Below are 24748 nucleotides of genomic sequence, written 5' to 3' on the forward strand. Positions count from 1 at the left end.
TAACACTGTGTTTTTGTGAACAGCATCCTCATTGAACCAAATCTGTGTTGTTTTAGACAATGGGCTTTTTGTCCAGTCTGATGGTCTCGTAGGTGTCAGTACTTTGGGTGGTCAGACCCTGCAGGATGCAAGCAGACAGACACACATACTGTGAAGTGGCACAAACTTGATGTGAAAGCTGCTCTAAAACGACACTGTTCATTTCCTGCACCGACTCTTAAGTGTGATTTTGTGACAGCCAGCGAGATGAATAAAAAAGAAAAACATCTACTGTGCAATGTGCTGTCACTTTTCCGTCATGTGCCATTTTAAATATGTTTTTAAGCATTAGAATGAGAAGTCTCACCGCATAGATGCCTCCCCCAGCGGGTTGTTTCTGTGTGAATGGAAATAAAGACATGATCAAGAGTGCGTTCAGGGGCAATTCTTTCAACTAAGTGTTGGACACGTGAAATAACTGGATGCTTCTTCGGGTACTGACTGGCATTTGGCAGTCTCTTTTTTTTTTTCATTTACTCTAAGATTTTGAGATACGAGTAATGTGCAAATCTAGACCCTTTTTACAGGAAGTGGGATCTGACACTGTTACTTGGTGCGAAAAAAACACTGATGGAAACTGTGACGACATACATAGAGTATAAATAATATAGGTCGGTGGTCAGCTTGCTTACAGGAAATTATAAAAAAGGGTTGGTGTTTAAGCTGAACTATGATGTTACAGAGAAAAAACAGCTTTGATACGCTAAAAAACCCCTTTTCTATACACACTTGTGTTTAGATTAAATTCCCCATTTCTTTATAATTTTACGCAATAACACAGATTTAATTTTACCTCTGGGTAACTGCCAGATGAGCTGCTGGACGGACGCATCTGTCAAAAAAGAAATAAGAAAGCATGTGATTGGGTGACTCCCATTGTAGTTTATTAATCATGTGAAATGTTGAAGAGGATGTAAAATGATTCTAGATAATTGACTCAAAAGAATGCTCGTACACTATTACAAGGAACCACAAGTTTTAAAAAAGTTATCTAAAGAAATTGGGGAAGTTTTATAAGAGTTGCTATACTTTTTCCAGCCTAACATAAAGAGCAACTTTAAACAAATTGCTGCATTAAAGTGCATTTCCTTCACGCACTGTCTAGAAGGAAGAAGTAACAGCTGTACACTTTCTACAGTCCATCATGGCGATCTGTGTGTGTGGTTCCTGTTTGCCTTACCCTCAGTCTGCAGTACAGCACGGTGAGGATGATGCCATATAGGATGAGAATACCATCCAGGATAAAACATATATCCATGCCTTCAATGCTGTCTGTACACACATAACACACACTTAGTCGCGATCCTCGACACAGCCAGAAGAAAGATGTTAAGAGACACTAACTCCGTGTCATCCCTTTTCAATGCCACAGGTATCTCAAAAGTACTCCTACTAGAGCAGGATCAAAAAGAGAGCAATGAGTGCTCTTACCAGGTGGGCTGAAGATAAGATGGTTGATCTGCTTTGTTTTTCCCCTTGTAGGGTGTCAGCGAGATGTCTTATACTCACAGAGATGAGAAGCAGCGAACAGGAAGTCAGTGGCTCTCTGTCCGTTTTGAAGCTATGAAACCACACGCCTACCACACTGCCATCCCCCAACTTGACAGAAGTTCCTCTAAAAGTCTTGTGAAAAACTGGTGAAAATTGTTCACGTCCAAAGGCCCAAATCGGCTTTGGGTAACAGCATTCAAGAACAAATTCTTATTAAAGCAAACAAATGATCAAATGCAGATATTAATTTTCTTCAACCACATTAAAAAGAGAAGTCTCAGCTCCTTTTGCTTCTTAGCTTCAGTCACATGTTTCACTTTACAGACTAAAGTTCCCCATGCTGCAAGTTAAGAAACAAGGAGACTTGTAAGTAATAAATGGTTTAATAATGGAAAAAGCCTAGCACACTATACAAGCTACAGTTACCAAAAAGAACAAAATACAACACAGATCTACAATTTTTTTTTTACATTCTGAAAATTGCATCATCATAACTTAGGCACCGTAAAAATGATAGAAAACAACTTATTATAAAAAGGATTTGGAGCCCAAAATAAATCTATGCATGCATTCTTTTGTTCGTTTGTTTTTTTTGTTAGTTTTTTTACAAAAATCAGATGAAATATCGAACAAATCGGACCTGGTGTTTGTTTGTTTCATTTTTCAGAAATGTGAAGGACTTTTTAAAATCGCATTTGACAAAAACAGTCAGCCTGCTTTTGTCTGTTTCTGTGGCTCAGCATGTGGGGTGGAAACATCGGGTTAAGTATCAGGACCTGCAGACGAAGGGGTGGGGGAGTCAGAGTCTGCTGCTCCTGCACATCTGGAAACTAAGGCTGAGGAAAGGTCATAGGCAGCATGTTCACTGTGCCCGTTTCAGCTCGTGGCACAAGGCGAGGCGGTGATAAGCTACTGCTGCAGAGGAGCTGCAGAGAGGAGTTACAATCACATGTCTGGTTTGGGATTCTTGTAGATATGCATGTAAGAAAAAACAAACAAACATTAAACCACAATAAGCTAGCTCATAGTTAAACTACAGCTGCCACATCTGGATTCATTTAATTGTGTAAGAAGTGTGAGACTGACTACATTTACACCTGGTATTACACTGTAACGATACACTGTATTATTTCGCTTCCAATATTAATAATCAGGGCGTTTTCCGATGGACTGAAGTTTTATGACAGATGAGCGCCTGCACACAGTGACTCAAAATGCTGTTATCTGATTATTAGGGTGGCTTAGAGTTAAGTGTGCAGGCGGAACTTCTTCCGCAGAATCTAAATATACCCTCAATAATGCAGCAACTCTGTCAGTATCTGTTAAGGAAACTCTTGAAACATGGTCACACAAACAGTTAACTAGAATTTAGCACAGAGTATGCTTTTTCCCCCAGTCAGTCACAGAAAAGCTGCAGATTTTATCACTTAAAATGCAAAGATTTTACCAGCATTTCAACATATCGGACGCACAGATTGCATTTGCATTAAAGAGTGAGGCTGGTAATACTCTTGTTTTTCATATTGTCAAATAAAAGCCATAAAAAGACCAAAAATACCCCCAGTCAATTATTAACACCCCCCCCCCCCAAAAAAAAAAGAAAAAGAAAAAAGAAAACATGCTTCGTATGGGTACTGAGACCCTGATTTAATTTACTGGTCTATCCAAAAACTACACCCAGAACACCAATGTACTACGTGATGTGTTTTGTTTTCTCTAAAGCACAGCTAATACATCAGGTTAATATCCACTAATACACATATTTCAGTATCAGCATACACGTTGCTCTGATACGAGCTGATATCAAGACGTTTTTAGTTTGCCCATTGGAGAGACTGACTAGCAGACAGAACATAAAGCGCGAGTATAACTTACTAAAGAATCTAAGTAATATTCTGAAAATATGAACCATTATGTGATATTAGAAATGTTTTACTCTGTAAAGAGTGGCATCGACCTGTTACTGGCTCCAGTTTTTCCATTGCTGTGCAATTTATTTTTCCACTCACGCCATCCTGCTGCCAAAAATACTCAATTGTATCTAAAAGTAACCAGCTATAAATGGCACTGAGTAAATCCACTTACTACTTAGGCATGAGTAACATTTCCAAAAACATAGTATCCATGAGTTAAAAAATAATAATAACAGCATAATGCATGTATGAGTTGTTCTTAGGAAGTAGCAGCAATGAATAGATTCCAAGTAATGACACTCGAGACGAGTGCACTGTTGGTCTTTTTGCTGGATTTGTTGACAGTATGAAAAATTCAGAACATCGTCAAGCTCACACTTTAAGATCCTCACGCAAGTAATGTTCAGAATCTCAGTTAATACCAGGTGAAAATGTCATTTTTATTCTGTAACACGTCCTGCTAAAACTGTGACATCAATAGTAAAAGTACCAGTGTTAAATGAACTAAAGCTGCATATTTAAACAATCATGAACATACAGTTTGGAGTTGCAGTGAGTTAGGAATGTACTTCCATTTTGCTTAATAGTCACATAAATTTAAAAAAAAAAAAAAAAAAAAAAAAGGACATACTGGCCCTTCAAGGCCACAAGAGAGAACATGTTAACTCACTGCACAAAATGCTACATTCTGAAAGTTAAAAAGTCACTCCTCTAACATATATATGTAAAAAAACAACAACAGTCCTGCTTATGTTAAACACAACCACTGACAGGGGACCAGAGGGCAGTGGTACATCAGCGTTGCAGTCAGAGCTGAAATCCAGTTGGACTGATTTTAAGACACAAATAAGAGGAAGTGACACATGTGATGTAATCCCCTTCCTCTGGTGTTTACGTGTTGAGTCAGCACAGTAAACTAGTCCAGTGGTTACAGCAAAAGAAGAGGCAAAAGGAGGAAAAGTCCCCGTTTAGAGGAAGAAAGAACTTTACAGTGTGCCGTAAAGACATTGTCAAGACAAGAAAAGGTCAAGGCATCTGTTTACTTCCAGGGTTTGAACAATCGTTGAGCTGATCACAGTCTGACGCAAAGCATCTGTGATGATCACAAAACAGGAAGGATGAGGCCCGCAGAGATGTTCCTCTCTGAATGGTTTGTTTGTTGATGAGAGGGGAAATGATTGGGCCAGAATAGACCACATGGCCTCCGCATGTCCCACCGCATCAGTGATCCAGGAGGAGTTAGCACGAGGGGAGAGGAAAGTGTAGGAAAAAGAAGACGTTTTACTGGACGCCTTTACACCGAGGTCTCAGACTGCAGCCTCATGACGAACTTGTGGCTCTTTGGGTCGATGAACTCCTCCCCGAGCCGCAGGAAGGGGAGCGGCGTCACCGTGACAACAAGGGAGAAGTCCAGGCGTCGCAGGGAGAAGACCAAACCCTGACGCAGGGCTGAGGTCACCGGCTCCTCGCTCACCAGAGTCCACTGGCGCCCCCTACCGTTCTGCTGCTGGTACTGCATGGTGGGGCCGGCGGTGAGGTAACGCTCCAGGAAAGCCTGAAAAGGAGGATGTTGGAGTTTAATCACCAAGGAAACACCAGCTGTCTTAGTGCTGAAGTGCCGTTCCCAAGTACACTCATGAAGCACTTAACTACATTTACATCACTAATGATGCGGCTTTGAAGATCATTTCATCGATCTACACTGTCCGCTAAAACAAGTAAAAGAAATACTATCCTACAATAATTCTGCCTTTCTGTAGTGGCAAAGATCCCCTTATTGTGTTGTATTTATTTTATATTTAATTAAAGTGGCTCTGTCCTACAGTGGTAACATATTTGGCTAACACTAGATCCCTGGCATCTCCTCTCGAGACCGAAAGGAAGCACAAATCCCTTGGACGGGCCATGTTGGGATGGAAGGAGCATCCATACCAGATCAAATATGCACATTGATCCAGTGTGTTGACCTCTTGCGAATAAGACAGCAACTGATAGAAGCTGTTTTGTTTTTTTAAATAAAAGAAAGTGTCCCAAAAAGAGAGAGTATTCAGGAGTAAAGGTAGGTACATCTGCACTCAATGAGGGACTGTTTGGGTTTAAATAGCAAAAAATAAATAAAAAAAACATCCTTATGGTAAATAATATAGAAGGGTTTTGATAATCAATAGAAAGTATCTGTACACACAGGACAAGACTGAAAACAGTATCAAGTGGCTGCTATCATCAGGGACTTAGGCGCCTCCGAGTTAGAGATGTATTCGATTCTCTAGTAGAAAATTCTGCTAAGAAACAGCCATCAATACTCAAACATGTTTAAAAACAAAACAAACAAATATTTTAATATCAATTAGGCTGTTTGCTGTATTGGAACTATTGACGACTCACCTTGGGTGTCATGTTGTGCGTGATGCAGAACTGAAGGTGTGTGAGGATGCTCTCCATACTGTGGAAGGCCTGCTGCCGTGTGGTTCTCAGGTACTTCTGCATGGCCCGGGCCATCGGGGCAAAGATGGCTTGGGCTGCCTCTCGAGGATCCATTACCTCTCTGGGGTGTTTGGGAGATGAGGTTGCCTCTTCCTCTTGGAGGCGCTTGATATGCGTGAAGGCCTCTTCCACCGCCACCACCAACCTATTAGAGTAAAAGAGAACTGTGGTGACATACCCAACAGATCAAAGATGAAAAACCGAAAAGTTCTGCGGGTGATAAATGGCCCTCGAGGCCGACGAGGAACGTGGAGTGTATCTGACCTGGCCTTCCGTTTGCGGATCCTTCGGTCCATCTCGGCCTCCTCGTAGTAATACTCGTTGTGGGAGTTGTCTCTCCGTCTAGCAGCAGCTGCTATCATGGCCCGGGACTGGCCTGTGGAGTTATTGGTGGGGTTTTCTGTAAGACCGAAGGAGGGAGTATTGGACTGCACATTAGAACTCAGACAGGTAGTTTAAGGAGTTCTTTATGTTTCCCGTTCTTGCTGTAAAGCCACCTGCTTCTGACGTAGACCAACAAACGGCAACGAAAATTAAAGAAAAAACGATTTACTACTGGATTAAAGACAGACGTCAGAGCCAGGACGAAACTATATTTACCATCCAGAGAGTAAACTTTGAAGCCTGTCATCTTCTTGGACAGGATGGACTTGGGCAGGTTGAGGAGAGCTGGGTTATAGACGGGGAAGTCGCTGTAATAACGGTCCAAAACCCAGACAGCTGCCCGCTGGATGCTAAAACACAGTATCTGTCGTCAGTGTCACAGTAAGTACAGGTCAAACAACAGCTGCTGACTGCACAACGGACAGGCTGCAGTTAATACAGACGTAAATGTAAACTATATCTCAGCACCTCCCTCACATTTCTGCCTTTGATGGTGATCTCGTTTAATGTCACACCTCAACTATTACTTTAAAATAAGATACACTGATGTTTGGACAGTAAAATACTTCAAAGTAAAATGCATCCCCTCACATCCCCCAAACTGTTTTTTGGTGTAGTTTAATATTTACCTAGGTTTTGTGAAACTTCCGCTTTAAAGTTAATAGATTTATTGTTGTTGAAACTAAGAAATGTTTCAACAACAATAAATACATGCAATATGCTAAGAAATATATGCACATTTTTACCCAGTCCATTGGGATAATCAGAATAATTGAGCATATATTATATTTCCATTAAACAGTTCTTGACCACCAGAATCACCAAAACCATGGAGTCCCTGCCAGTGTCACGCTTTTTTTATATTTCACTGAAATCTTACTAAAGTTACTTAAAATAATGCCCGTGTACACGATGTAGGTGTGACTGCTGGGGATGGATTACATCCTTGAATCATCAAAAAAGGAAAAATGAAATCAGATTTAAGTTGTGATGTCTCTGCATGCTGCTCACGTTTAAAAAAAATAATAATAATGGCCTGATGGAGATATGCATGCACGCACACTTCCCCTTCAGTTTGTTTCCAAAAAACAATCTGTGTGTGATTGATTTTGACAACTTAAAAATACATTTTTCCCGCTCTAGGATGTGGTTTCAGAGCACAGGCAGAGAAAAAAGCTTGTAAAGCTTCTCAAATACAAGCGTGAACACACCCAAGTATCAACTTTCAGACATTTTAAACCCACTTAAGACAACTTTGTATTGATTTGCAGTGACTCTTTCCTTTGTAAAGACAAAGGACCCAATCCATACCAGCAAAAATCACTCCATAGAGTAACTGAGACCCTGCATCCTCATGTAAGGACATAGCATTTAGCTTTTCTGCAGCTTATACTTCATGCTGCTGAGCACAGGCCTGTCTGTGGTACATTGCGAATAAGAGTTTGGGACTCATGAGGTTAATCTTCTGCCTCTCAGCAGGTTAATCGTATTTTGTTACTAGAAGGCAACCAAGTAACAAACAACAATTCTGTAAAGATATTAATTAAATGCCATGGCTGGTGTCACAAACCTGAGGTGGCCCACGTTGTAGAACTTGCTGGCACCATCTGTGCTCCGCACCACCTTAAGGCAGAAGGCTGGCTGAAGGTGTCGGACTTCCAGCAGCACCAGAGCCAGGTACTGGATGAAAAGCAGAGCATCCACCAGCGAGGCAGCATACTCCACAATCCCCCTATAGTCCCGTTCTCTGGGCTCCAACACACGCACGCCGTAGAACAACCAGTACGACGCCACAAACAGGAACACCAGCACCATCAGGAGGCAGCGGAAGACAAAAAAGCGCGGGAGGGTGGCGCGGGGAGGGCGGAGGAACAGAGCCCAGGAGGAGATGAGCAGGACCAAGAGCTTGAAGGCCAGGGAGACGTAGAGGCCCTCGCAGGGCGTGCCGCAAGGCTCGAGGGCGTCACGCCACAAGACCTGCGGCAGGATGAGGAAGGCTAATGGCGTGACCAGAGCAAAGAAGCTCAGGCAGCCTCCCAACGCCGGACCCACAAAACGCTTGCACTCCAGTGGAGTTGACTCCTCCAAATCTTTGGTGACGCGGGTCAGGTCCTCGTTCGAGATGCTGTGCTCTGAGGTGCCAGTGACCACAGTGGTGGTCTCTCCCCAGTTGTCATCCTGCACAACAAAGAAAACAATTAGTCATTTTAATCTCTATGCTGAGTAATATATTAAGTTCACCCCCAGCTTTGACTTAAGTTGCACCTCTTCAAGAGGCTAAGAATGCTGGGATTGTATGTGTGAACAGGAGTTGCTCAGCCATACCTAAGAAAAGGAGGGTGTGAGACAAAATCTGAAGCTGCTTATCCTACATACATGAACACAAGATGTTTACATGAAAGGGTTGGTTGGAAGGCAGAGTAAGCACAAATGAACAGTTCTTGCTTTGAGCAGCTAAAAAGCCCTCAACTTAAAATTAGAAGCTAAGGGCTCAAGCCCTGAACATCTTTGTCCCAAGAGCGATTGCAGGTTGGTTAAGCTTTAATGCAAGTGCCCCTTTACTATTTTAAGAATGACTCTTCACTTCATCTGAGAACAAATACGTCCCCTCGGGCTCCTTAATGAAAGCACGTCTCTGCACTTTAAATAGTGAAGTCAGATTATTTTAAAGTCAGCACCTGCTCTCTCCTCGCTAACTGACGAGGCAGAAAAGGACTGAAACGATATGATTAACAGCTCTAAGAAAACACACTTGAGCTGTTGAAAGAATCTGAGAGACCACTTTGAATGGATAACAAAGGAAAACTGATGGGGAATTCAGCAACAGCTTTTTGACCTGAATAAAGTAGAGAGGTCAAAGTTTTGGTTTAAAGGACTATTTGTAGTTCAGCTGAGTGTTTGACTTTAATTAAACATAATATTTTAGCATGTACAGCTCCAGGGTAATCTGAGCCTATTAACTTTGTCAATGTTAGTGACATGCAGCTAAAGGACCGAAAGTCACTAACATTTTTTGAACAAATTGTAGATTTAAGAAACATTGGTGGGATAAGATATGCACAATGTTAACCATTAATTAGAATAATGACTGGTGATTAAATGAGGTCAAAGATGACGATGCATGAACAAAAAGAAAGCAGAAAACACTGTAACTGACCCTGTCATCTCCGCGGGTCGACTCTGCATCGAGAAGCGGCTCTCCGGGTGTTTGGATGGTGACCGATTTGTCTCCACGACTGCTGCTGTCTCGGCTCTTGGAGCGGTGACGGTCCCGCCGATCCCTGAAGACAAAGAAATTATGTATCATATCATAAAGGGCTACATTAGTCACAGACGCATCGAATGATGTGATGATGTTACACCATGACACAATCTGCTATTAGTTATCCAATTTTTATTTATTGTCTTAGCAGATTTTCTGTCAAAGTTGCTGTGGTGAATCTTTGTGATAGAAGAACACACAGTTGTGGTCAGAAGTTTACATACACTCATCGTGGGCATGAATGTCATGGTAATTTTGGGCTTTTAAAGGGTTTTTTAACTGTTATTTTTCCAGGCTGGAATCATAATACAACAAACATCTTTAGTGGCTTAAGAAAACAATTTATTTTAGACTTTTGTGCTAATCCACACAAACTCAAATATACACACACACCTCACTAATATTTGGTTAAATGTCCCTTAGCAAGCTCGACCTCAACCAGACACTTTTGATAGCCATTAACCAGAATTAAGCTTCTGCCATAATTCTGGTTTGTTATTTGACCACTCGTCTTGACAAAACTGATCAAGTTCAATTAAATTGGTTGTTTTTTCCTTCTTTTTTTTTTTTTTGCATGGACCCAGTTTTTAAGCTTAATCAGATCCAGATGTCCAGATGTGTCCAAGTTTCAACCCTCTAGCTGTTGATTTAATGTGAAGTTTAAGATTTTATAAGTAGCCTTCCTTGTTCGTAATTCCACTTTGTATTATACAGGGTGGGCCATTTATATGGATACACCATAATAACATGGGAATGGTTGGTGATATTAAAGTCCTGTTTGTGGCACATTAGTATATGTGAGGGGGCAAACTCCTCAAGATGGGTGGTGACCATGGTGGCCATTTACAAGTCGGCCATCTTGGATACAACTTTTGTTTTTCCAATAGGAAGAGGGCCATGTGACACATCAAGCTTATTGGTAATGTCACAAGAAAAACAATGGTGACAACCATTCCCATTTTATTACGGTGTATCCATATAAATGGCCCACCCTGTATATCAGCACCACTGACAGCAAAACAGCCACAGAGCATGATGCTACCACCACCATGCGTGACATTTGGTACAGTGTTCTTAGGTTTGAAAGCCTCACCTTTAATCCTCCAAAAGTACCTTTTGTCATTGAGGCCAAATAGAAATGTTTCAGCCTCCATCTTATCTGATCATGTCCATAGCCTTGTGGTCAGATGCAGATTTCAGTCAAGCTTCACTGTGGACAGTGATGCTGGTGGTCCAGCAGTTTCTAGTTCATGTCAAGCTTGGGCCCTGGTGGTTCCTGGGTTGTTTCTGAACATCCTGACCAATTTCCTCTTATCTGAGGGGGGACCGTTTTGGATCTTTTTGGATCAAAGTCGTGACACATGTGAATAAGTTATACTTACGTACAATTATTTGAACGGATGATCTTGGGATTGTTTAGAAATGGCTACAAGGGATCTTCCCAACTTATGCAAGTCTGGGTTTCCCCATTCTTTTGAGCAGTGGTGTCAAACAATTCCTCTTTATGCTGGCAAAAAGAAAACAGTTGCCCACAATCATGATCAGCAATGAGAGGTTAATAGGCCTTGGTCTTGTCGAGTTAAAAGACACTGTAGAAGCTTCAGCACCACTTGTTAAAAGATTTAAGTCAGCGTATGTTTATATCCGAGCCCGTATTTATACTTTTGACCCTGCGAGAAATACAGAAACTCCAAAATAAATTCAAACTTGTGCATCCAGCAACTTATTAAAGACACATGCTGTACTTTGGTGCCACCCAGGGGAAAAAAAACAGTTCAAAGAAAAAGTTGAAAGCCCCAAATTACTGTGACCTTCATGATGAGTGTATGAAACTTTTGACCACAACTGTAACTTTTTAAAATTCCTCGTAAACAAAGAAATGGGTCTTACATTCCTCGGTATAGTCACTAATTGAATTATGTCTGTTTCCCTCTCATTTAAAAACAGTCAGAATGATTAATTGCCTCATAGCTTTTTTTTCCTCTTTACCCAGTGAACAGTGGTGTTTTTCTAAAGCATAACAAAACGATACTGCCAGAAAGGAAATTAAAAGCATTGCCATCGCTCACCACCTCCAATTTATCAACTGAGATTGGAGCTTAAACAATTTGAAGTTTAATCAAGCAAACAGACGTTCGCACAGATTCAGCGAAAATGCTTCCTTAAGGTTTCCCTGGATAACATGTATAAAAGCAGCCCAGGGGTCACTCAGCTTCTTTGAGTGGTTAATCAGCAAACTGTTTTCTTAGTTCACTGTAGCGACTCTGATGGATGTGTTTAGAATTAAAGCCGTCTTCCTGGCTCTATATGAGGTTATGTATGAGTAAGTATACTTTATTATTCCTATTTTCAATATAGATGTATGATGTGTGAGTGTTCAGTATTAAAATATGTGCCACTATGTCTCCTAGTGTGGATCTCAGCATGTGGTTTTCATCCACAGCATCTGTAAAGCTTTTGAGCTGCATACCAGACACCCTACTGTTACTGACGACTTCTTATAGGGAGAATTTGGTTATGAAACCTCACAAGTCACTACCTGTTACAAAGTGATAAAACATTTGATGATTAATTATCCTTTCAGATGGCTAGTGTTGGTCTGGAGTTTAGAAACCACATACACATCAGGTACAAACCTGTATATAAACTCAAAACCTTTAAAAACTGTTATTTTCTAACTAATATAAGTGCCACAATCGCTGATTTATGAGGCAGCAGCTGCAGATTTTGGTTCACTGCTGAGTTTCAGTGACTGGGGAGTCTCCTTCAGAAAAAGAAAAAACTCAAATAATAATTAGGACCAGGGGTGTCAAACATAAGGCCGGGGGGCCAGAATCGGCCCAGCCAAGACTTCAATCTGGCCCACTGGGATGGCTTTCGAATATTTAAAGGACGGCACAGATTTTAGACTTAACTGTATTTTCATGACTTTTACAGCTTTTCCTACACATTCATTCATTCTGGCAGATTGATGCGATTTCGTTATCTTTATCAATAGCATTTTGTTATCATGTTGAAAAACTGAGACATCATGTTGCACTTATTTTCCCTACACCGTAGATCCCTGATCTACACTCTTGGACTGACTACTGCTGCAGTTGCATAAATATTTGATTAAAAAAATACAAATACAGAAATACAGTTGTTGTTGCTGTCATTCTAATTATGTTGTGTAAATCACAATATGTATTTGAAGATCCAATATTTAAACCAACCAATATTCGAATCAGTCCAAACAACAGACCAGAAACAAATACATGAAGTTATGAGCCTGAGTGTGCCTACTTGAATGGGTCTTACCCACCTGTGCTTTCGGGAGCTTCGGGAATGGGAGGACTTGTATGAGTAGCCCGAGTACTGCGACTCGTTGTCCATGTCTCGGGTCGGCGGTGAGCGGGCTTTACGAGCCCCGCCTCCTCCCGCCGTGCCGCGCTGCTCGCCGACGCCTCCCAGTTGGTTTTTGCGCTCGGAGATGGACTTGGTGGAGAGAGCCAGGGGCAGTTTGAGTAGGTCAACCTTACTCCTGAGGGAATCTATCTTGGAGGCCGATGAGGGGGGAGCAAGAGAAGGGAGGATGGGAGGGCAGGGGAGGCTAAAACGATGAGATGATGAGGAAGGAATAGGGGTGGGAGAGGATGATGGGCAGGAGAGTTGCAACAGGGGAGAGCAGAGGTTGCTGAGATCTGAAAGAGAAGGACAAAAAGAGAGCGCTGGTTAAAACTCAGCATCGCATGTAGCCATTTCTCTGCCTGAGCTACTATTTGTGCTCCTAAGTTGCACAGTTTAACTGAACTGACAACACACTAAAAATACACCGCAGGCTTCATATTTATCTTTTCCTTTTTCCTGCCTGAGCTTCCTGCCTTGTGCTCCTAACAGCAGTCACACCAGACCATCTAGATGGTACAAAACAAGGTCCCCGGTGTCACTTCTAAACTTGGGCAAAAGCTGCTTTTCATAATACGCATCACGGCCTTGGAACAATTTACAAGATAAAGATCATTTTGGAAACACTGGCTTTATATCAGGCATTGAAAAGCATAGCACATTTCAAAATGCTGTCTGAGGAATGCGCCTGAAGCCTAACTTTAGAAAGAAGTAACAACGCAGACGTCTGCGAACACACGGAAGGTTAAAATCATAAGCCCCTTTCAGACGTCAACTCCTTTCCACTAGTCTGAGGGCGTCTGCATGCTTCATTTGCATGTCTTAATGTGCACCCTGGTCATTTTCCATTAAAATCACTACGGCAGTCATACAAGGTCTGACCTATAAGCCATCATTAACTGACAGGCACACACAGGAATATGGGCATCCTTCTTTGTGGGCTGCACAGGTAACTAAACGGCACAAAACAGAAAAAAACATAAGTTTTTGTTTTGTTTTGTTTTTTTTAAAGGGAGGTCACCAACTCTCTTAATCTCACACTTAAGAGAAAGCCTCAAAACTCCTCCCTTTTTAAAGTAAAGTAAAATGACCCTTTAAGAGTCCATTTATGTGGTTTATACCCACATCCACTATAAAACACATTAACCTTCTAAACTGAGGCTTCGGTTTCACTTCAAGCGCTTTCATCGCTTCCAGGTCTCAGCTGAGGTTAATCATCACACGACTATATCTCCTCTCTCCAAGCAGCGAGCATTAGCCACAGTTAGCTGTGTCACAATGGCAGCCATATTGGATTACTGTGTTTTCACTAAACTTGTTTGCCCTCTCCCTCCCTCTCTCGCCGTCTCACATTCTGTCCCTCACGCCCCTCGTCCCCCGGGAAACGGGGCCTCTCCGCTGCCATGGTAATGAATGAGGGTGTTCAGCTGTAGGGGGATTGGAGGCTGACAGTTACTGTGGAAACCTGACCTCACACCGCCCTCTGACACACTGTCTGTCCACGCGGGAGGGAAAAAAAAAAAAAAAAAAAATCACCAAAATAAAAGTATCGGCGTGATGGATGTTTGGCTGTCACATGGTAGTTAATCGATAAAGGGAGGGCGTGGCTCACTGGCTTTGATTGGCCCTCTTTGGGAAATGGAGAGGGAGGCTAGCTGCTATCAATGCCGGACAGATTCCACTTAAAGATGCTTTTATGCCCCATCAAGACCATTGAGTTTAAAATCCACTTCCCTTCATCCAAGTCCTGCATGAAATCCAATCTCTCTGTCAAAGTTTATCCACATTTTCACCATCTCTTTTTGCATCATTATTATCATCATCATTATTATTATCATCATTAGTAGTAGTAGTAGTAGTAGCAGCAGCAGTATTATCATCATCATTATTACACGGTAAAGTGTCAGTTCATCCACTGTCTGCAACAAGCCCTCCAACTTAAGTCATCTTTCTTCTCATTGGTTGTTCCTCATAAACAAAGGGTTTGAATAATAGGTCGGGTGGGGCATCAATGTTCCACTCTGACATCATAAAGACTGAAAGAGAGTCTTTTAGAGCCTTTGGAGCACCCAAGCCTTTATTCCAAGTGAAACTGCATGTGTGTCTTTTAGCTTAGGCATTTGGTTATAGAAAGCAAAAGACTAATGGTATGTGACAAATGCACGAGTGTCAGAGCGTGATATTAATGATAAAGAGATGCCATACGTTTACTTTCATAGTGCGCATGAGACAAGCCCAGACATGTGTTACAGCAAGAGGCAGCCTCCAATAATAATTTAGTAACAGGGAGTCCCTTCAACAACCTCAAACAAAAATTACAGCACTTTGCAAAATATGCGAGAAAGCTGTTCCCGCTAAAGGTGGAAACACTACACTTGTTTCAACACTTGTGGTAAAAAAGACACCACCAAGCTATGACGCCATGCGAGGAGGAGATACTAGGAGCTGATGATATGCTTGGAAAAAGTAAACAACGGAGACTCCATCGGGGATCGCCAGAGCACTGCTAGTTGTCTGTATGACAGGGAGATGGATGGAAATTATGGGTGCAGTTACATGATGGAAATGCAGGGCTTCAAGCAACTCCTGATAAAGCTATACCCAGATCCCAGGTAGAAAATATTTTTCAGTGTTATGTGAAAATATTGTGAGTCTAAGTTAAGGTTAAGCTACTTTAATTATTAGTAGTAGTATTATTAAAATGTTAAGCATTTGTTTTATATTTTTACTTAAAACTTCCATGGAAAACGCTACTTAGGTTACTTTTAATGCTTAGATTTAACTTTGCCACTATCAGTGCATATATAGTGCAGTGCTATAATCCTGCTGCTAGCATCTTGTTTCTATAGAGTCACACTTCAAATTCGATAGTGTGTCATCAGGAGTTACTGACAGTTTCTTTGTGTTGTAGTAATAAAGAAATAGTGCTTCCTGCAGGCTGCAATCACTGATAAAACACTGTTCACTATATCTTTTTAATAGATACATTTTTCCCAAATTTCCTTGAAATATAAATGATGTTGTGACAATATCACCCACTCCTGGCAGCAAGTCTGTTCCATTTCCCTGGAACCAGGGCTTTTCTAATAATCTTGAAGATCATCAGTGGCTGAAACAAGAGCAGCACACAGACTTTAGACTGCCCCTGGTTGTGCACAGCTATAACATGCAAACAACAGTTTACCAAGCTCTGCGTATGATCAGCGCACAACCAGGCCAGTCCCCTCATAGGGATTATTCACACATGCGCTGATCTCAGTTTCTGAAAGTTTCTTCCTGTTTAAAATAAACACCACTTACCACCAGCATAAATATGATAGCAAATAATGAAAAATTCAATAGCTCAACGTTATGAGAAACCTCCCCTTATCCGGAATCACTAACTTTTAGCAGACCAGAGAAGATTTTGGACCCTTGCAGCCATGTGCAAAACCTCAACAGCATGCTTATTCCAAAACCACAAAACTCCAATGACTAACAGCTGCTTTCTGGTGCATCATGATCGGCTTTTATCTTCAGCTTTAGCAGAGGAATTAGCAGAATGGTGCTGTGCTTTTAGGCCAAATAAAGTGCTTAAAAGCTGTGTTTCATGCGACCCCTGCAACAGACAGGAGTCTGCATTCTGAATGTCACGCGAAGCAAGAGGATTCTTATTTTAGATCAAGTTAAACCGAAGAAAAGCACATTAAACAAACTCCTCTTCACAAGTTCTTTTAAACATGCCATTCGGGGACAGACAGAGGAGCAGATATGGGTAGAGCTTCTCAGCAAAATAATACGAGGACAATAAGTGGAGAGGACTCAGAGATTCCCAGACAAGCCAAATACTCTACACAGGCAAGAGACACAAATCTAAAGTGTTTAATCTAATGGCTGTAGAAGCTTAGCCGGTATTTGCTCTCCCAGACAGAGAAACGCTGGCCAAAATAACAATCGGAAATCATCACTGGCCATAATGCTCGCCCCACCAACGCACATAAATAACAATTAAGCAATTATAATGATGCGGTCTGCCTTTCCAAGCAACGACAAAGGAAAATGAAGGAGTAACGTCTTATTTCAGCAGCATATTTACTCCTCTATATCTGAAACTCTAACAGCAGAGACAGAAGAAAATGGCTCAGCTTTTTGAACGCATGAGTGATAAAAAGGAAACAAAAGCATTACTCAGATTAGTGCTCTTTATAATATGTGTCAAAATCAAAGCCCACAACCTAGCCATTTGTCAATTTTAATCCAACTCACAAATTATTTTAGATTCTCAAGAAAGTTTGGCCTGTGGTCTGCACCGCCCTGTGCTCATGGCAAACTAACCCTCCACTGCATCGGCAATCTGACAAGCCTGCAAACAATGAACGTGACAAGACTACATAGTCCATGTCTAACTGAGTGTTAACAGACGCCTACCATGAAACAATTTGTTTTCAAAGAACATAGTTCCCATTTGAACATATACAGCAGCAAAGATGTGAAGTCATACATACTGCAAACAGGTATGCAGCTAAAGCAAAACATGTTTCTTCTTTCAGTCCTGATCTCAAAGTGTTGAAGCTGCAGAGTTTGCTGCAAGCTTCATTTTTGTTTCGTGCCAGGAGGCTGCTCTCTATGGTACAGGTAGACTAGGTGATCAAAGAGTTTTTGCCTCCATTTTCTTCTTTTTTTCTTAAATTAGCTTCCTGCACAAATATTGAGCTGTCGTGTTCGGGCCTGTGACACAGGCAATGCCAGAGCTGAGGAGCTGACGACGCACTCTGTGCAAGACTGAAACAAAAGACTGGTTTTATGCTTTGACATTAGAGCTTAACAAGATTTTATTAAATGCCCCAACTTCAAGCTTGTGGAACAGGTTGTTATAAGTTGGCTGAAGGAAAGCCTTCTTTGTGGAGTTAGTTTGCTTAACTACATTTTATAAAGACTAATGATCTTATTTTCTTCTGGTAATTTAATTAAAGCACGTCTATAAACTGTATCCTGTATATCTGGCCCTTGGTATAATTCCCATTTTGCAGCACAGCCCTTAGCAAACCCTCCTTGGATGCTCTTGCCATACATAAAATGCTGCTGACATAAATGTGTGCTTTTGCTTGCACGTAAAGACAAATGTTGTGAAGAGTGTCACGGTTATATGTATCCAAAAGCCTTAGAGAGCAATTAAAAGGCCAAGCATAGGAGTCTAAATTCCCCCTAGAGACGTATGGAGATACAACACAAACACGTTGGACAAAGGCAACGAGAAAAGACATTCAAACATAATATTTATCACCTTAATATGTTGACATTTCCTCCCATTGTGGGCGGAGTGGTGACAGTTGCATGAAAGGGGGAAAAACAAAAAAGATTTATCATCAGCAGAGCGTGAAAGCACTCAGGTAATATTGACATATTCTCAAAGAGGTAAGATAATTAAATGAAAGTATTACTATTTAACACAGCGAATATTCATTGTGAACGTTAAGACTTGATTTCAAGTTACAAGTCAATGAAAGATGGACTTAAGAGGTCATGAGAAATTTCGTGCCTGATGATGGCATCTTAATGAAAGACAACAAATAATTCAAAAGGCATTTAACTAACTAACGTCTCAGAAATTAGGATAGCCAAGTTAGCTGGAGAAACCTACCGGCTACATCTAAAACATGGATCTTAGGATTTGATATGAAAGTTTAATTTAGATTAAACAGAAGATAAACTTTCAAAAACATGTAGCAGATGATTTAACTGGTAATTATGGTTCTTGCGAAACCCTCTGAATCAACGACATGTAGAATACACAGACAAGCAGAGCTCACTGTTCACAAAAGCCCTCCGGCTAAATACACACATTTGCTCACACACCTAGCAAACATAGCAGGGTAATGTTTGTAATTAAGTTCCTGCATTTTCTGTTTCCTGCCAAGTGTCCTTCTATTCCAGTCACTCACATCATGGCACAATGACTTTTTACCCTTAACCACAACATTTATGACAACATACACTGAAACCAAGACTGTGCAACAATGAAAAACATTAGCATGATAACACTTACTATGGTGTATCGATAAACATTTGGTATTCTCCAAAGAATGAAAGACTGCATTCACAATCATAATCACTGCTGCAAACTACTGAACTGGGTATAGTCTATCTGACCTTTAAAAATCAGTATTTAAGTAGCAAAGCTGTAAAGGGAACTTCAGAATCTCAAAATGTGAACTGTCACAGAAGCTGCACACAGAGGCTGTGAAGGACTGAACTTAATATTTGGGGATGTTTTAGAGTTTTGCTGAGTTTTACATGCACAGGCACATAAACACGGGGTTAATGTTTCTCAACTCTTCAACTTTGCACTTCCCAAACAAGTGAGCACTGACGCACTGTTTGACTCCACCGTTTGCTCAGCTGTGATGCTACTTTGCTGCAGCTTTTGCAATTAGGATAAGCTATGTGATCATGCGTTATCTAAATTACTCTCCAAACATGTCCTTCTGCTTTATGTTCTTTAAAAAAAAGTTTTGACAGTATCCAAGTAAACATGAGCAATAATGTTAAATTTGTGACTGGACGATATCTGCCGACTGGTAAGGAGACTAGAGCTCTCTGAAGCATTTTACCTGTTCTAAATAACGTAACATAAATTGACTTGTACAGTATAAATAACTGCTGGATGATGTAAAACTTGGATAAATTGGTGGATCCCTAGCAGCACTGCATTCTGGGTTTTTGGGGCTCCTGTCAATTTAAAAAAAAAAAAAAGAAAAAAAAAAGGCCTTTTTTCAGCTTCAGTGAATGATTTCTCTGTACGAAGACTGGAGTCGAGTGTAAAATTAACTCTGTTTTTATGCTGAAACGCTGACATCATCTTTCAGCATTTGACCTTTGAGGTAGATAAAGCAGTTTCTTGTAAACATTACATTCAGCCTGTTATACGTATAATGAGAGACATATGCTTCAAAAAAGTAAAGCGCACAGGGCCGTCTCTGCAAGTAAGGCCTGCAAAAGGCCCGTCCTCTCTAAAGAAAGTATGAAAAGAAAGTTGCAAATATTACATCACTTTCAAGTGGCTTAAAGCACTAAGCTACCAGAAAATTTTGATATGAGTAAATCTAGATTGCACATGGTCTGCTGACCTTTACAGTCTGAAATAATCCTGTTGCCATACCTGCCTGTGTGCTGGCCTGATAGTGAGAATATGACTGAACACTTGATCTACAAAGGTGTGGTCCGGTACTAAGATGGATAAGGTTTCCTATTCATCCCACCGTCCTCTATGACCTACTTCATGGACTTCAAGAGGATTCTCGCCTTCCATCTTTAATCAGCAGCATTAGTATTAAAAAAAAAAAAGAAAACCACACACCCACAGTGTAAAAGTACATCTGAGCACAAATCTGTTCAGTAAAGCAATAACAACCTACCACTGGTTCTAGTTTTTGATTAGCACCTTACACAAAAGGTTCGTTTCTTTTCATCCAGCTAAGCCATTGTTCCTCCTGACATTGTTAACCAAATACCGGTATGACTTTTTCCATATAGTCTTACGCAAAAAGAGTCAAATTTCTAAAAAATAAAAAAGCTCTGACCGATTTCACCAGGGTTGTCCACTGCAAGCCAGTCCAGAAACCTCTGTGTGTGTGTGTGTGTCTGTGTGTGTGGTCTAAGATTAAACAGTTATGATGCTGGGCTTCAGGCCTACTAGAGCCACGGCTCAAAGGTTTTATGGCTCAGGCCAAAGGGAGTGTAAAGTCATTTAATATGCGCCATCAACTGAGAGCAAAGACAACAGCTTCCTCTGAAAACAGAAGACAAACACATTCAAGCCTGAGTGAAGGAACCAAATCTCATATGCACACAACACAGCCTCCACACAGGGTCCCAATCCTCAACAGCTAAAATCGACTTCATTATTTTTTTTTATTGTGGAATTTATTGTACCAACTCCTTTTGTTTTCAATTTAAATCAATCTGGTTTATGACTCAGTGCATCCAAAATCAATTAATGTAGCTCAAAGCAACAACGCTCCTGAGTCAAATCCATAGTTTAAACATCTTTGGCTTGCAGTTTGGATTTCATATGCATTTCTTCATGCATCATTTAAAGTAACTATACAGCTTAAAACAGTGCAGACGTTCATAGAAGACCATTTTGGTTATGCTCATCAATAAAAATGATTCCAACAATGAAATCAAACCATTAACAGTGCAATTATTTTGCTGCAAGCGTGCAGATCTAGTCACACGGTAATCAAAACAAGCACATGGAAGATTTTACAGCTACCTTCCCCATGGCAAAAAGAAATCGAGCTGCCGTCAAAAAGTTTGGAGCTGCTTGCACTGTGACGGCAGCTGTCAGGGCGGAAAAGCAAGCCGGGACACCTCTGAAGTGACCAGCTCCGCTCCATAGCCATTTTAGGCCAGATATAGTCCACCAACTGTGAAAATAAGCATGCACACGCCCAGGGTCCAACAGGGGAAGAGGCTCATCAGTGTAACAAGGGCCACACACACACACACACACACACACAGACAGAACAGAGACCGCCACCCACATCAGTAAAACCAGTGAACAACAAGACAACTGCTTCTGTCCAGGTCTGCACACACGGCGAGCAAACGGGAGCAGGTGTGCGCATGTGTGCGAGTGAGAAAATCTAATAGGGTGTGTTTGAATCAACAGGCCTGTCTTCTGACTCTGTATAGATTTGTCTTCATATCCAAACAAAAGTACTGCAGAGACAGGAAGCGGCTGAGATGATTCATGAGTCATGACTATGGCGAGTCTAACAACAGCAGCCAACTATGTGTTACTGATAAGTCAGAGCATCATTATTTTCTTTGTTTGGGTTATAAAACGTCAGGAGTTGCTTGAAAAAGTCCAAAAATGCAGAGGCGTGTCATAATTCACTGTCAGAGACTATAAAAACAGCAGAAGTTCAAATGTGGCGATCAGACTGGAGTCAGAAACTATTGCATTTTTTAAGGCAGTCAAAAAGAGCTGTATGAGTCAAACAGAGATGCATTTATTTTGAATAAGAAAACACTCGTATTCCCTTCAGGAAACACTTTCTGAGCACTGAAATCTTTTCATGATGACAATATTAATGTAGATATTGCGGCAATTTCTTAATTAAGACTTAATTTGTGAGTCACCTGACAAACATCAATTTGACTCCTTGTTTAAGTGCTTTAAACATCCAAAATTATGTTTTATCACAAGACATTTGGAAGCTTTTTTGTGCATTTTTTCAACCTGAAGCAACCACATTGACTTAAAAAGAAAACAAAATGTGATTCCATGTGATTAAACACAAATATGACATGATAGAAACCTTCTACCATGTCTGTTTCCTGAAAATACATGCACAATTCTCTCTGCACTCACATTACTAGTTGTCATGCTTCTCTTATACTTTAATTGAACCAAAGTAGAAGGCACACCGCAGGGGGTCAGAGGACAAGCTGTATTCTCTGTGTTTGTGTGGACAGACCCTTTAAGCAGAAAGCCAGGCTGTCTGAAGAGCTGAAATGGTAAATTAGTCAATTTACAGATGAAAAGGGCCAATGGACAATTTGAATTGTTAAGTAAAACCTCAGTTTATTTCTAAAGGAGTAAAGTCTAACATTTTCTGCTTTTGAAGAAAGAAAACTAACGTTTTCTCCATCAGCTTCTTGAATATGGAAGGTCTTGGTGTTTTTCTCTGTTTGATAATATTGTAGTATTTGGGTTTAAGACTCCTGGTCAGACCAAACATGTTTCTACATAAAATACTGGAGTTTTTATTTTAACTAACAATAAGGGGAGAAATCTAGTTGATTTTTGCCAGCATTTCTTAATACTTCAGATTTCCTAAATTAATGGGCACCAATACTTCTACAATGAACCAGCTGTGCTTCATATTTCTTAATCTCTGTGGTATCACTGTGTAAAATTCCTTCTTCAGTCCATTTCCACTGAGCCCCTGCTATGTTTACGACCCGTTTTATCACTAAAACATCCCCACTGGAAGCAGTTTACAGCCATTCTGTGGTATTTTTTTAAAGCCTGGTGATAGCATTGTGTAGTTTTATCTCGCAAAAGCAGGACTCAAATCTTAGAAATTAGAAGTTGAAGGGCGAACAGACGTTTCAAGCACTGGATCTGTGCGTAATCAGGGCCTGTTTCGGCTGCAGCAACGTTATCCTGTTTCACTTTGAATTACAGCCTGTGTTTAGACATTTTAGCACCGTGCTGCAGGCTACGGCAGCGTGGCTCAAGAGTCGAGCTGCGTTCATTAATATTTCAACAATATTCCACATGCACAAAGAGCCACCAAAGGCTAACTTACTGCGAAGAACCGGGCGAGTATAAAGAGTTGTGCGACCTACAAGATGAAAAAGGAGGGTGTTGGAGAAAGGCAGGACAATGGGAGACTCCCAGGCCCCACCGGTGGCGTCCTGATGCCAAATGATCCCAACGCCCGCTCCCTTTCTTTCTCCAAATGGGACGCCCTCGCAGTAAAATGAATGGACGCACTGAAATTCCCACCAGCCCTTCGCCGAGGACAAAATTCAAACCCTCCGGCCTGCAGTCACACTGGACGCGCTCTTTGCTTCCAGGCGCATCACTCTCAGTCTCCTTTTTTCACGCTTCTGTTCACATTAATAAAGGCAACTCTTCCTCCCACGTTTAAAATCGATCCAGGGAGCTACGTGGCCTCCGTGGGGTCAACAATAGCGCCGACGAGGGTCCTAAACTTCCCTTCGGATTCAAAAAAAAAAAAAGGGCGACCATCGCGTCCTCTCGACTATTGTTTGGGGAAACCGGAGATCTCCGGCGCCCCGAAGCCTCCCAGCTCCCCTCTCCGCGTTACAACAGCGCGCAAGCATCCACAGCACCACTTCCAACATTTTAACACATTTCCGCAAAGAAATACTACTTACTTATTCCGGATCGTCCATTCAGGTATTTTCTTACTTTCCACTCTCCTTCCACTCAGCCGTAGCACCGTGCGCCCCGCCTCCGCTTCACTCTGGCCCCTCCTCTGTTCCCCCCCTGGGGGACCAGGCCCGTGAGAGAGTGTGGTTCAGCCACGGCGCATCTATCACCGCGCTGATGTCTCTGAGAGTGTGCGCTCGATGAGAGGGACCGGGACAGAGTAATGTGGCTCTTAAAACAGAGAGGCGGTTTATGGAGCTGCTGACGGGAACAGTCCTCTAAAAGCGCCATCATCATTAGATGCTTTCAAACCTCCTGACCTCCGTGCAGCTAAGAAGGTTACGAATCCAGACATGCAGCACGAACAGGTTTTAATATGTCGTATAGTTTAGAGGTAAGAAGAAAACATTTTTTGTATTATACCACGGATTTGTACAACATGGATAATGTATATTAATAAATGGTTGGACTCTAGCAAAGACCTGGCACATGTCCTTGCCAGTTGATCCATTTTCACTGAAGCCTCGTCAGAAATGGAAGGGTGGCTATCAAGAAGCCATTCTTTAAAAAGGGAAACAGGGAGGAAATGTTGAGGTATGCCAAATGTCCTTCAAGAAGCCTGGAGGACTATTCATGATGACTACTTACAGAAATTAGAAGAGAGCTTACCTAAGAGACTTGTTTCTGCAAATCGCTGCACGTATTTTACATTTTCCCAGCAAAATATAAAGAAATTAAGGGTGACTCAAACATTTTTCACAGTACTGTAGCTCAAAATAATCTCACTGTAGATATGGCAGAGGATCCTTGGCAGAGGTTTTTCTGTACTGCGTCTTACTAAAAATATTACAATATTTGTTTTACAACTACCTTCCAACAAAATGCAGGCTAGGGTTT

At 41.3% G+C, this 24748-nt stretch overlaps 1 protein-coding gene across 4 annotated transcripts; it reads right to left on the reverse strand.

The window, feature by feature from the left end:
- Positions 1–4058: 4058 nt before the first annotated feature.
- LOC113010492 (vang-like protein 2) lies at positions 4059–23996 on the reverse strand. Of its 4 annotated transcripts, none has more exons than XM_080293166.1 (8): positions 23857–23996; positions 12878–13256; positions 9469–9592; positions 7882–8489; positions 6528–6661; positions 6192–6327; positions 5829–6072; positions 4059–4998 (listed from the first exon to the last, which is right to left on the reverse strand). In XM_080293166.1, exons 2-8 carry the CDS (start codon positions 12946–12948, stop codon positions 4738–4740), a joined length of 1578 nt encoding a protein of 525 aa, XP_080149292.1. In that variant the 5' UTR covers positions 12949–13256; positions 23857–23996; the 3' UTR covers positions 4059–4737. The 4 variants fall into 4 exon arrangements, with proteins under 4 accessions (XP_080149292.1, XP_080149293.1, XP_026005354.1 ...); XM_080293167.1 differs by lacking the exon at positions 23857–23996 and adding an exon at positions 23302–23542; XM_026149569.2 differs by lacking the exon at positions 23857–23996 and adding an exon at positions 23262–23407.
- Between the last annotated feature and the right edge of the window lie 752 nt (positions 23997–24748).

The sequence above is a fragment of the Astatotilapia calliptera genome, chromosome 18, assembly GCF_964374335.1.
Source record: "Astatotilapia calliptera chromosome 18, fAstCal68.1, whole genome shotgun sequence".
In the NCBI taxonomy this organism is placed as follows: domain Eukaryota; kingdom Metazoa; phylum Chordata; class Actinopteri; order Cichliformes; family Cichlidae; genus Astatotilapia; species Astatotilapia calliptera.